The sequence below is a fragment of the Pituophis catenifer genome, unplaced genomic scaffold (genome assembly GCF_029215685.1).
Source record: "Pituophis catenifer annectens isolate HBS135680 unplaced genomic scaffold, rPitCat1.0.hap2 SCAF_7, whole genome shotgun sequence".
NCBI lineage: Eukaryota > Metazoa > Chordata > Lepidosauria > Squamata > Colubridae > Pituophis > Pituophis catenifer.
In genome coordinates, this window is record NW_027256887.1 from 44,536,011 (window position 1) to 44,549,794 (window position 13,784).

The following is a 13,784-nucleotide window of genomic DNA, read 5'->3' on the forward strand; positions in this document are numbered from 1 at the left end:
CTGGTGGCGCAGCAGACTAATAGCCTGTTATTAACATTCAGCTGCCTGCAATTACTGCAAGTTCGAATCTCCCCAGGCTCAAGGTTGACTCAGCCTTCCATCCTTTCTAAGGTAGGTAAATTGAGGACCCAGTTTGTGGGGACAATAAGCTGACTTTGTATAAATATACAAAAGTATGAAGGCTATTGCTTAACGCATTGTAAGCCGCCCTGAGTCTCCAGAGAAGGGCGGCATATAAATCAAATTTTAAAAAAAAAGAAAAAAGAAAAAAAAGGAAGCGTATTCCATGTTTTTTCCAAGCTTTCTAGATTATAATTACTTATTCAGCTCAAACTATATATTCTGCCTTTTTCTAGAAAAGAAGGATATTTTAGATGTATGATCTTCATGCTGCTTGTTCCTGTTCTGCAGTCTTGGGTCTACACTATGCACTGTATCTTTCTGATTTGAATTTGATGAAGTACCTAATATGTACTTCTATATACATGTACTTCTAAGAGAAGTACTTCTCTTATAGGGCGTCACTTGGCTTATTGTTTCTCTCTTAAATCATATATGAAGATGGTTGAGTACCCAATAGATATATATGAAGAAGACGAAATATTCCTTCCATTATTTTTACTTTCTCTTTTTTGGTCTGAGCTTTATTACTATTATCAGAATTAGCTTGAAGCAATTTGGTCCAGTTGTTGTCCCCCAGAAAATGGCCTTGCCTTGCCTTTTCAGCTTTATTTGTCTTCAGAATGATTGCTACTTTGTAATTCTGCTGAAATATAATATTTTTATATCTCTTTAGAGACTGATAACAGAAATGCTGAGCAGCTGCATGCTGCACTACTGATTCCAGAAGTTTGATGTTCTCCTACAAAGGGAGAGATCTGTTCTGTTCTGGGATCTTGCAGCCCTGATTTATGTTTCTTAATATTTACTGCCCCCTAGTGCTATACATTATCTTTAACACTTGTTAAAGTGTAGAGGATTAACACTTTGCAGCCTAAATTGAAATTTTTTTTTTAGTTAACCAGTTTTTGTATTCACATTTGGCTACAAATATGGAAGATTTATGATTTTGTGAAATGTGGTTTGTGTCTACATATGTACAAGTTCCACAGATTTAATTGTCTCACCAGTTCAGAAAAATGCCTTTAATTACAGGCAAAAAAAAAAAGGGGGGGGGAATGTGACAATTGCACTCCAATTTGTGGACACTATGTTAGCTGCCACATAATATAGACCAGGGATCTTATTGAGGTCATGTTCTATTTGGGTTCCTTGTTTTTTCATTTTTCGATTTTTTGTTCAGCCACTGTAGCTATTTATCATCGCTCTTTTGAATTTTTTGGCTGTGGAAAGGGTTGTTATACAGGTATTCAGTAGATATTTTGTAAGCAGTATCAGGATTCAATCCTTAGAATCTCAATATAATTTGGGACTTGCTGCTCCTGTGATATTGTGCAAGATGAATCACAAAAGAACTTCACATAGTATAATTGAAGACTAAAAATAGCAGGAAAATATTTCATTGGAATACTTGGACTAAAAAGGGATCAATACTGTAAACCAGTTGATTTTTAATGGTGATTTGTAAGATATTGTAACAATTGTAAGATATTACTTTTTGAATTTTAGTTTCCTTCAATATAAGCTTGCTGAATATAGAGCTACAGTATATTAGTATATACACCTGAAACATCTTCTAACTGAATAGTATAGCCTAGATAGTTAGCAGTCTCTGAGTATCTACAATATTGACTTCTTTACCATTTAATTTTATAAGCTATTAAAAGGTAAAATTAAAGTATTAGTTATACATTGATTTGTGGAAGGAAGAATTAGAATTTTCAGTTTTGGAAAATCAGTGGTTCAGGTGGTTAAAAAAAGACAAAATACACCGCTTATGATTTAAAAATGAAATTAATTCATCATAAAATATCATTTCAGCTTTATTTGACCCATACAAGAATATTTTAAAAGTGAGGGAAATTAAATTTTTTATTTTGAATGATTTGAGCAATTTAATGTAACATGATTTGGACTTGTTCTTTTATTGCTTTATTTTGTTTTCAGATTTTAACATATATGTTAATATAACTTTAGAAAGACATAGTTAATAATCTCAATATGATATTGAACTATGCTCTTTAAGTCAGAAGCCTATTTCTTAAACTCTCCCACTTGTAATATGAGCCCAAAAGGAGTCAAGAAGATAAGAGCTTTCATCTCCTGTTGTCTTTGTGATATTTTATATTAAAAATGGATGTGTGCATTTTGATTAGTTATAAAAAAAGCTAGATCCCTGAATGAAATGCACAAGGCTGTCTAGTTGCACATAACATGAACTTCCATATTCTTTCTGAGTTTGCGAGTTAAAGCTGTCAGGTACGATTGTCAGAATAACATTTTTTCCCCATAGGAGCTCAAACTAAAAGATGAAGAATGTGAGAGGCTTTCCAAAGTACGTGATCAACTTGGCCAGGAATTGGAAGAACTCACTGCTAGCCTTTTTGAGGTTTGTTAAAAGACTTTGCTATAGTATACTCTAGGCTAATTTCATGAAACCTTGAATTCCTTCCCTTCCTCCCCCATGGCAAATTTGGGAAATTGTGCTTCTGAACATTGCATATTCAAAATGAAGAAAATTTCTCCATAGGTTAGATGATGTTATTCAAATTTATGTTTTTGTTTTTAGAATGATATTTTCACCATTAGCTTCTCAAAGGTCATCAAGTCTCTGTGACTGTTTAAAGTTGCTTAGATTCATTTTTCCAATTACTGTGCTATACTTCAGTAATGTTAAGGCATGGGCAAAATTCCCAAGAATGAACTATAAGATTTTCAGAAGTTGTGTCACCACAATTGCAATCACCAAAAAGATCTTTCTTCTGTCTAATGCTTCTTATAAAAGTAAAATAAAAGAGAATTTTAAAAATGAATATTTTTAGGTCTTATTTTACATATATAGTGTAGATGTGTGTGAAGTAATTATACCACATAAGCTTTGTTTTCAATAGGAAGCTCATAAGATGGTGAGAGAAGCCAATATAAAGCAGGCCACAGCTGAAAAACAGTTGAAAGAAGCACAAGGAAAAGTGAGTTCTAATTCTTGATATTATAGCATTTACAAAATTTTTCTTTCTCTCTCTGCATGCTTCTTTTTTGTGATTTCCCAACTGCATGGTACAGAGTTCAAAAATCAGTTTAGTTGCTTCTATGTCAAAACAATCTAAAGCAGGGGTCTCCAACCTTGGCCGCTTTAAGGCTGGTGGATTTCAACTCCTAGAGTTTCTCAGCTAGCTTTGCTCTGGAACTCTGGGAGTTAAAGTCCACAAGTCTTAAAGCGGCCAAGGTTGGAGCTCCTCATCTAAAGAGAAATTGGTGAGAAACTATTCACACCATTTGAGAATAGGGTTCTTATTTTTTGGATGATTATTTTGCATAAAGAGTTAAATAGGTATTCAAAGTTGGTGAGCCTTTTCAGATTTAGCTCACTATTGAAATAACCAGTGTAATCAATCTATTTACTTATTTGCTCAATTTTGTCAGATTGAACACTGAGTGGCTTGCAGTTTTAAATAATATAAAAATGCAAAAGATAAAAATAAGGAAATTAAACCAATTCCTGGCAAAAAAAAAATCACTAGCATAGCCCTTAACTGTTCCTTCATAGTTCCCCTTTCTTTCTATTTTTAATTAGATATTTTATGTTCCCTATGTTAAGCAATATATATGTGTGTGTGTGTGTGTGTGTGTGTGTGTGTGTGTGTGTGTGTGTGTGTATATACACAGTGGGGCTGGGAGGGGGGGTTCCCCTCGTTGAAATGTGCCCACCAAGCTTCTGTGCATTCCATCAGCCAAGGGCTCAGGGTAGGAGCGGGGGTGGTGCTGGTTGGTAGTGGCAGCTATTATAAAGGAAAGTCTTTGTCCGAGGGAGGCCACTGTATCTCAGATAGCCGGATGTGAGTCCCTCCTTATGAAGTGGGGTTGTGGGGTGCAGATGGGCTTGCTGATTGCGTACCTGGCTCCCTGCCACGTAGCAGCGGCCCTGCCCGAGCTGCTCAACATAATAGCTGGGGTGGCGGTGGATACCCCCAGACTTATGGTCATGGGGGATTTCAACCTACCATCTGTCGGTGAAACATCAGAGGCAGCTCGAAAGTTCATGGCTTCCATGATGGCCATGGACCTGACCCAGTTAGTTCATGGCCCCACTCACACGGGGGAACACACTCTGGATCTGATTTTTGTCTCTGGTCAGCGGTTGAATGATCTAGAAATAGAGGATTTAGCCATCAAGCCCTTGTCAGGGTCAGATCATTCACTCCTTTGACTAGCTTTCAAGCTGCTACCCTCCGTCGCAGGGAGATGGAACCGGCTAGGTGGTTCTGTCCCAGGCGCCTGATGGTTCCAGATAGGTTCCTGACGGAGCTTGGGCCATTCCCTGAGGCTCTGGCTCACGACTCAACTGAAGAACTGGTGGCCGCCTGGGATAGGGCGGCCGCTGGAGCTTTGGACCGCATCGTGCCTTTGCGGCCTCTGACCCGGTGCCGATCCCAATTGGCTCCCTGGTTTTCTGAGGAGCTGAGGGAGATGAAGTGCCGGAAAAGACGCCTGGATAGCGATTGGAGGGCCAGCCATTCTGAATCTGACCGAACACTGGTGAGGTCTCACATTAAGATCTACCTAGTGGCAATAAGAGTGGCAAAATCTAATTATTTTTCCGCTCTTGTTGGGTCTGTAGAGAACCGCCCAGCCACCCTGTTTAGGGTGACCCGCTCCCTACTTCAGTTGGGAGTGTGGGAAGACCCCTTGCAGGGTAGGGCTGAGGATTTTGTGCAATATCTGCATGATAAAATCGCTCAGATTCGGGAAGGCCTGGACTGGGGTGATGGAGGGGGGTCCCGAGAGTGTTATCAGGGAGGAGTTTGACCATGTGACTCCCGAGGACGTGGACAGGATTCTGGGTAGACTTAGCGCTGCCACATGTTTGTTGGACCCGTGTCCCTCCTGGTTGGTGCTGGCCACCCCAATGATGCCCTTGACGTGATGTCCTGGTGCCTGGAGACCGTGCGGATCTGGATGGGGAGAAACAGGCTCAGACTCATCCCCTCCAAGACCGAGTGGCTGTGGTTTCTGGCGTCCCGATATAGCCAGCTGGTTCCATTGCTGACTATTGGGGGTGAGATCTTGGCCCCCTCAGAGAGGGCTCGCAACTTGGGTGTCCTCCTGGATGCACGACTGTCTTTAGAAGATCATGTGACAGCTGTGGCCAGGGGGGCTTTTTATCAGGTTCGCCTGATTTACCAGTTGCGTCCCTTTCTGGACCGGGACGCCTTGCGCATGGTCACTCATGCCCTCGTCACTTCCCATCTGGACTACTGTAATGCTCTCTACATGGGGCTCCCGTTGAAGAACACTCAGAGGCTCCAACTGGTCCAGAATGCAGCCGCGCGGGTGGTTATGGGAGTGACACAGCGCACCCATGTAACACCTCTCCTGCGTGAGTGCACTGGCTCCCGGTGGTCTTCGGGTGCAATTCAAGGTGCTGGTTACCATCTTTAAAGCGCTCCATGGCTTAGGACCTGGGTACTTACGAGATCGCCTTCTGCCACCGATAGCCTCCCACCGGCCAATACGCTCCCATAGAGAGGGACTCCTTAGGGTGCGGTCGGTCAAACAATGTCGACTGGCGACCCCCAGGGGGAGAGCCTTCTCTGTGGGGGCACCTGCCCTCTGGAATGAATTGCCCCCGGAGATACGTATGATCCCTGACCTACGTAATTTTCGCTGTGCCCTTAAGACTTTACTGTTTCAACAGGCTAGGCTGTCTTAAATAACGAATTTTAATGGGTGTTTTAATTTTTTTAACATAGGGCCAAATCATTTAATATGTTTTAAACTGTTTTTAATCTTTATGGATATATGTGTTTTATTGTGGCTGTGCACTGCCCTGAGTCCCTCGGGAGAAGGGCGGTATAAAAATTTAATAAATAGATAGATAGATAGATAGATAGATAGATAGATAGATAGATAGATAGATAGTATTTAGTCAGCCACCAATTGTGCAAGTTCTCCCACTTAAAAAGATGAGAGAGGCCTGTAATTGTCATCATAGGTAGACCTCAACTATGAGAGACAAAATGAGAAAACAAATCCAGACAATCACATTGTCTGATTTGGAAAGAATTTATTTGCAAATTATGGTGGAAAATAACTATTTGGTCACCTACAAACAAGCAAGATTTCTGGCTCTCACAGACCTGTAACTTCTTTAAGAGGCTCCTCTGTTCTCCACTCATTACCTGTATTAATGGCGCCTGTTTGAACTTGTTATCAGTATAAAAGACACCTGTCCACAACTTCAAACAGTCACACTCCAAACTCCACTATGGTGAAGACCAAAGAGCTGTCGAAGGACACCAGAAACAAAATTGTAGACCTGCACCAGGCTGGGAAGACTGAATCTGCAATAGGCAAGCAGCTTGATGTGAAGAAATCAACTGTGGAAGCAATAATTAGAAAATGAAAGACATACAAGACCACTGATAATCTCCCTCGATCTGGGAGGTCTGGGAGATCTCACCCTGTGGGGTCAAAATGATCACAAGAACGGTGAGCAAAAATCCCAGAACCACATGGGGGGACCTAGTAAATGACCTGCAGAGAGCTGGGACCAACGTAACAAAGGCTACCATCAGTAACACACTACGCCGCCAGGGACTCAGATCCTACAGTGCCAGACGTGTCCCCCTGCTTAAACCAGTACATGTCCGGGCCTGTCTGAAGTTTGCTAGAGAGCATTTGGATGATCCAGAAGAGGATTGGGAGAATGTCATATGGTCAGATGAAACCAAAGTAGAACTGTTTGGTAGAAACACAATTTGTCGTGTTTGGAGGAGAGAGAATGCTGAGTTGCATCCAAAGAACACCATAACTACTGTGAAGCATGGGGGTGGCAATGTCATGCTTTGGGGCTGTTTCTCTGCAAAGGGACCAGGACGACTGATCCGTTTACAGGAAAGAATGAATGGGGCCATGTATCGTGAGATTTTGAGTGCAAACCTTCCATCCATCAGCAAGGGCATTGAAGATGAAACGTGGCTGGGTCTTTCAGCATGACAATGATCCCAAACACACTGCCTGGGCAACGAAGGAATGGCTTTGTAAGAAGCATTTCAAGGTCCTGGAGTGGCCTAGCCAGTCTCCAGATCTCAACCCCATAGAAAACCTTTGGAGGGAGTTGAAAGTCCGTGTTTCCCAGCGACAGCCCCAAAACATCACTGCTCTAAAGGAGATCTGCATGGAGGAATGGGCCAACATACCAGCAACAGTTGTGCCAACCTTGTGAAGACTTACAGAAAAGGTTTGACCTCTGTCATTGCCAACAAAGGATATATAACAAAGTATTGAGATGAACTTTTGATATTGACCAAATACTTATTTTCCACCATAATTTGCAAATAAATTCTTTCCAAATCAGACAATGTGATTGTCTAGATTTGTTTTCTCATTTTGTCTCTTATAGTTGAGGTTTACCTATGATGACAATTACAGGCCTCTCTCATCTTTTTAAGTGGGAGAACTTGCACAATTGGTAGCTGACTAAATACTTTTTTGCCCCACTGTATCTACATACATACACACACACACACACACACACACACACACACACACACATACATACATACATACACACATATATATAAATGTGTGTGTCCCCTACTAAAAGAATTTTTCATAATTCTATTACTGTTACACATAAATATAACATGTATACAGAAGTTCAAAAGACACCAGATTTTAGTTGCCATTCAAAATCAATCTTGTTGCTAGTTTGCTACCTATGTATTGAAATGTTAATTTTCCTGGGGTTGCAATTCTTTTTATTTCAATCATATTGGCCATGAATTGTGAAACATATACTTACATCTATCTTTTTATGAAAACTCCAAGGGCAATGGGCCATGTCTTCTCGACAGATAAATAGATAGATAGATAGATAGATAGATAGATAGATAGATAGATAGATAGATAGATGATAGATAGATTGTATTTCATCTTACTGTGCAAGATGCAGAATGGGATGTTTCTAATACTTTTTTCTTTTGATATTTATTTAGATTGATGTACTTCAGGCTGAAGTAGCAGCTCTGAAAGCATTAGTGCTATCTACTTCTCCAACTTCACCAACAAAAGAGCTTCAGACTAGTGGAAAAACAGCCTTCAGAAAAGGCCACACAAGGAACAAGAGTACAAGTAGTGCAATGGGTGTCAATAACCAGGAAGTTAACATGATGCAGCCAATTGTAAAGGACTGCAAAGAGGTATTTGAATAATTGGGATTTGGTGAAATATGGGGCTCTGGGGTTGCAAAGATTATTGGGTGCTTTTACAGAAAGTCCTTGGTTATGATTTGAGCCCTCTTCTCCTGCCACATGCAACTGAAACTGTTCAGTAATGATGTTTGCAACTTGTAATGTAAAGAAAAGTCTATCTGTAATAACAACTTGTCGCTATATTCATATGAATGGATTTTGACTGGAACATATCTTTGATAGGAACTGATCTCCCCTGTTTCAGTTTTAGCCACATACAAGGAAATGCTATATTGAGGAAAAACTCAAATTCTACCTTTCCCCATCTCTTGACTGTGGTTTGAATGATATAATTGTAGCTGCACATTTAATGTAATTTAGGGTTAGCATTTAGTTTCATTGGCTTAACAAGGCTTCTTCCTTTATTAAGCAAGTTAGTTGTTGTCAGGTTTTTTAGGATTAGAATTGGGAGAAATTGTTAACTTTTTTAGTACGGTGCTACTTTGGCTTACACTAAAATTGATTGAAGTTATGAACAATGGCATATATGTATGTAAATATTAAGAAGCCAAAGGGTGAAGTTGACAATTAACTAACACTTCAGTTCAGTTTTCTCTGTTCGGGGTATTCTTCAGATATGTGGACTTCAATTCTTAGAATTCCCAGTCAATATAGCTATTGCTGAACTGGGTACCCAGTTTGGGGAAGTCTGTCTTACTTGCCTAGTTCTGTAGTTTAGTGCCTTGAAGCTGCTATGCAATGGTACGATGGAGTTTAATTATCTTGATTTAAGTGGAAGAATGAAGCACCTGCAAATTAATGTGGATTCAGGGTTCTTAACAAAGCTCTGCTGTCCACAGATTTTTATCACTAAAGTGCAAGTGCTATGTAATGTCTATCATTTGTTAATTATGGTTTGGTACAATATAGTTTTGGTATATAGTATGATTCTTGAATGAAGACTTGCACTCTCATTTTGCTTGTTTTATTTCAATGTTAGGCTGATATATCTCTATACAATGAATTCAGATCCTGGAAGGATGATCCTACTATGGACAGGACATGCCCTTTTCTCAATACAATCTATGAAGAAGATATCTTTCCATGCTTAACCTTCTCAAAAAGTGAGGTAATGCTTTGAAAACATATAGTGATACTTAAATTGGTTATGTAATATGAAAGAAGGCCTTTCAAACAACTACCATCTAATATTTTGATATCTTCATTTAAGTCCAAAATTCCCTCTTTTACCTGAAAAGTATTTCCACAGAATTATAGGTAGGCTTGATTTTGTTTGTATTGCATATATTGTAGCTTTGGACCATTTCACAATTAAGGTAATAAATATTATTTCATGAGAAAAGTTTTCTTCTGGATTTGTTATTGAGAGTTTAAAAACAGCATATCGAACCTTTGAACAGTTTCAGTTGATAAATGGTTTCAAGGAATCAATCTACATATAGTCCACGATTAGTGACTGCCTCATTTAGTGATCCTGAAGTAACTTAACCTTTATGACACAAGTCTGTAAAGCAAAGGAAAGCTGAAGTAAGATCATAAGCACAGTCCCAACTTCACTTTATAACTGCTTTGCTTAAACTGCAAGCTGTTTTAATGGAAAATATTGCAGTTAGTTTTACCAGATTATAATACATTTCTTTCTTTTTGTTTCTCATATTGTACTACAATTTGCTATTGATCTTACTGCACCTAAAATCTTACTCTGTTGAATACAGATATTGCACTGGTTCCTAATCTTATTAACCCAGAATTAGCTTTATATTAAACCAAGAATCTCTGGGCAGTTCTTCTACATTGCTATTCTTCTTTCCACTAGCATTAAAAGCTGATATGTTCATTAGTTTCTCAAACTGAAAGCCATCTATCTTAAAATATAAAATATTATATACTGAGAATGCTTTATTCTTTATCATAATCCATAAATGGGCAATCTGTGATATCTGAGCTCTGTTTGTAGGGTGGGCATGGGATACTCTAATGTAGAAACAAATGAGAATTGCAATTAAACTCTAAAATGGGCTTTGTTTTTATCTTCTTCCCTGCCTATAAAAATGTGGAAGAAAATAATGTGAAATTTCCCAATGATACTGGCCACCAAAATGTTGCCTTTCCTTGCAGTGCAAATCTAAAGCTGGTTCTTATGTTAATGAATTGTATGGTTTTGTTCCTTTGTGTTACATCCTGTTCTGGTTTATATGAGAACCATGATAGTGTCTAGCCTTCATGCAATTTCTGCTACTACCGGTAGTATATCTTTGGAAAGGGTGGTGGTGGCAGCTGGATATATCATGTTTTCATTCCTGTGCTTCTAAAGCAGTGTTTCTCAAATTGGACCACTGGAAGATATATGGACTTAAACTCCCAGAATTCCCAGGGAGCCATGCTGGCAAGGAATTCTGGGAGTTGATGTCCATACATCTTTAAAAGGCCAAGATTGAGAAACACTGATTTAAAGTATTGAGGATACACACTTCCTTTTGTTACAGTTAAATTAATAATATCTCCAGATAGAGCTCATAGCATGCTTTGTCAAGCCTTGAGAAACACTTTGAGAAAACTACTACTTGCATTTTTGTGGTCTATTTTCAGTTGGCCTCTGCTGTCCTGGAAGCTGTAGAAAACAATACATTAAGCATTGAGCCTGTTGGTCTGCAGCCTGTTCGATTTGTAAAAGCTTCTGCGGTTGAATGTGGAGGACCCAAGTATGTTGCAATTTAAGGATCTTATGGTACTGGGAATATATTGCTGGGTTTTATTCTGGCAGCCAAAAAGAAATGACTAACAGATTTACCTCCAAACAGAAACCCCATAAATGCTGCATTGAAAGCTACAGGATGCACTAATTCTTTCTCAGCATGGCATGGATCTACATCAGTGGTGAAATGTAAAATTTGTTACTACAGGTTCTGTGGGTGTGGCTTGGTGGTGGTGGGTAATGTGACTGAGTGGGGTGGCCAATTTTTTTTTTTTTTTTACTTTTAAAAGCATTTTTTCTACAACCTCTTCAGCCGAAGAGGTTGTAAAAAAAAAAAGGGTTTTAAAGCCTCTGACGATCAGGCAACTCAGCTGGGATCGTCAGAGGCTTTTGAAACCATTTTTTAAAATGCTTTTAAAAGGCATTTTTTTAAAAAGCATTTTTGGCCGAAGAGGTTGTAGAAAAAATGTTTTTAAAGCCTTTGATGATTCCAGCTGAGCTGCGCGATCATCAGAAGCTTTTTTTTTTTACTTTTAAAAGCATTTTTTGGCCGAAGAGGTTGTAGAAAAAATGCTTTAAAAAAAAAGAAAAAGAAAAAGACTCTGATGATCACGCGGCTCAGCTGGGCAATGGGGGGGAGCAGGGATTTTTGCTACTGGTTCTCCGAACCACCCGCTGCCATCACTACCGGTTCGGGTGAACCAGTCCGAACCAGGAACATTTCACCCCTGATCTCCATCTTCTTTTATACAGAGAGGGAAGGTTGTGGCCCCTGCAGGTATTACCAGGGGAAAGGCAGTTGATGTGCCATGAGAGAGATTAAGAAAGTAGACTGTGCTATTAATCAAAAGTCCATAAGATAAATTAGAACTCTAAGTAAGTCTGAGAATCACTATCATCCAATCTCTGAGTCCTAATTTAGTTTATGGGGTTTAGATTAATACCGAGTCTAGTTCATTTTCTTTATAAAATCAGGAGCAGTAGTAACATTTACTGATGGTGATTCTGAGGCCGAATTAGAGATTATGGTTGTGAGAATAAATATTTTGTACGCTTAAGAATAATTATGTAATGGAAAAGAATAACTTTCTAGAATCTAATTTCACTTTTTTTCTAATATTTAAGTGGCATCCATGTTATTTTACTTGTAAGTCAAATAATTATAAAAAGAATGTATAGATGAAGATACTGGCACATGTTCTAATATTTGCATAGCAGCTTTTTACTTTAAATGTTGATTCTTTGTCTCCAAAAAACAATACTTTGTTAGCATCTGCATTATATAATTTCGGTGACATGCAGGAGTTATAAAGCACATTTATGTACACTGATTATTTTCTTAGTTTTGGTAGTTGTCAGGGACTATTACCAGGCATCTGATGTGTTTCAGTACTTGGAAGGGAAGCTTTGTATACCCCAAGCTCTGCAGATCTGACAGTTAATTGGCTCAAGAACAAGGACTGACTCTTCCTGTCTCCATATTTTACTGTGCTTTCCATATTTTCGCTCTTTTATCCCCACCCCTACAAATTACACACCATCTTGGCTATATCCCCATTTTTTATGGCATAAGGGAGTCTTTTTCCCCTCAGGATCAGGCATTCCTCTGATCTCATTTCCCCCATGGCCCTCCCATTACATCAGAAACTTACTTCAAGTAGTTCTTCAAGTGTTACTTCTTATCATTAGGTATCTAGCAGGAGTTGAGCATCAAATTACTTCCATAGGTAACATTGTGGCTGTGTTCATACATTATACTAGGCTGTAACCATTGTAAATCAGCACAACTGGGTTCATAGAGATGCTAAATCACAACAAAGAGAAGGGATCTTAACTCTGGAATAGTTGAGATGCTTTTGGGGGGGGAACCTTTTTTTAAAAAATTGCAAAGACCCCTGCAAAAGGCAATTCTGTCTGGAGCTGTAAATTTTACCAATGTGGTTTTAACAGCTTTACAAAACATTGTAAACACTGAGCACATCAGTTCATAATTTGCAATAATTTCTGTCAAACTGGTGTAAAAATGGATGACAGGCTCTTTGGTAAACAACTGTACCATAATTCATGTAAATTAAATCATAACCCATCTTTTAAAACTCTTCCATTCTGTTGACAGGAAATGTGCTCTCAGTGGACAAAGTAAATCCTGCAAGCATCGAATCAAGCTGGGGGACTCGGGAAACTACTATTATATTTCTCCTTTCTGTAGGTATAGGGTAAGTGTTGAGCTCTAAATCATGGTTTGTATATTTGGATCAGGCAGGTAATTAAACATGTGGAATTCTAATTCTTTATCCCCCTTCTTTTGTACAGATCACATCAGTATGTAATTTCTTCACATACATTCGATATATTCAGCAGGGGCTTGTGAAGCAGCAGGATGGTAAGTTAAGAATGAGGCCTACTGTAAAAAAGTTGTTTTATTTCTTAGAAGGGCTGCTATGATTTTGTAGCAGGTTGCGGATTTTCAGAAGTGTATTTTTGCTATATAAACCAAGAACTTGGGGAAGTTGTAATGCTCCTACAACCTCTGGAACTGCGTCTAAAATCTTCTACTTCGCTGCTTTTTTATATTCCCATATGGCATAAATTAGGAAGTGGAATTTATTTTTCATAATTAAGCTGACAGTCATCTGTGCAAATTTCAAAGGGACAATATGTCATTAAGCTTTTAATTTCTAGACAATCAGTGGGTTTCATATAAATATATCCACATATTTTTGTGACAGATTGTATCAAGGGAGGGTGGAGGAAGA

General features: G+C 38.9%; 1 protein-coding gene across 1 annotated transcript in view; it reads left to right on the plus strand.

Moving 5' to 3' along the window:
- RAB3IP (RAB3A interacting protein) overlaps positions 1–13,784 on the plus strand; it is a 43,242-nt gene that overhangs the window by 27,851 nt on the left and 1,607 nt on the right. The window contains exons 5-11 of the mRNA XM_070946679.1: positions 2,414–2,509; positions 3,012–3,089; positions 8,118–8,321; positions 9,313–9,441; positions 10,923–11,035; positions 13,145–13,244; positions 13,342–13,411. Of these exons, the coding sequence (XP_070802780.1) occupies positions 2,414–2,509; positions 3,012–3,089; positions 8,118–8,321; positions 9,313–9,441; positions 10,923–11,035; positions 13,145–13,244; positions 13,342–13,411 (790 nt within the window). The remainder of the gene's footprint in view (positions 1–2,413; positions 2,510–3,011; positions 3,090–8,117; positions 8,322–9,312; positions 9,442–10,922; positions 11,036–13,144; positions 13,245–13,341; positions 13,412–13,784) is intronic.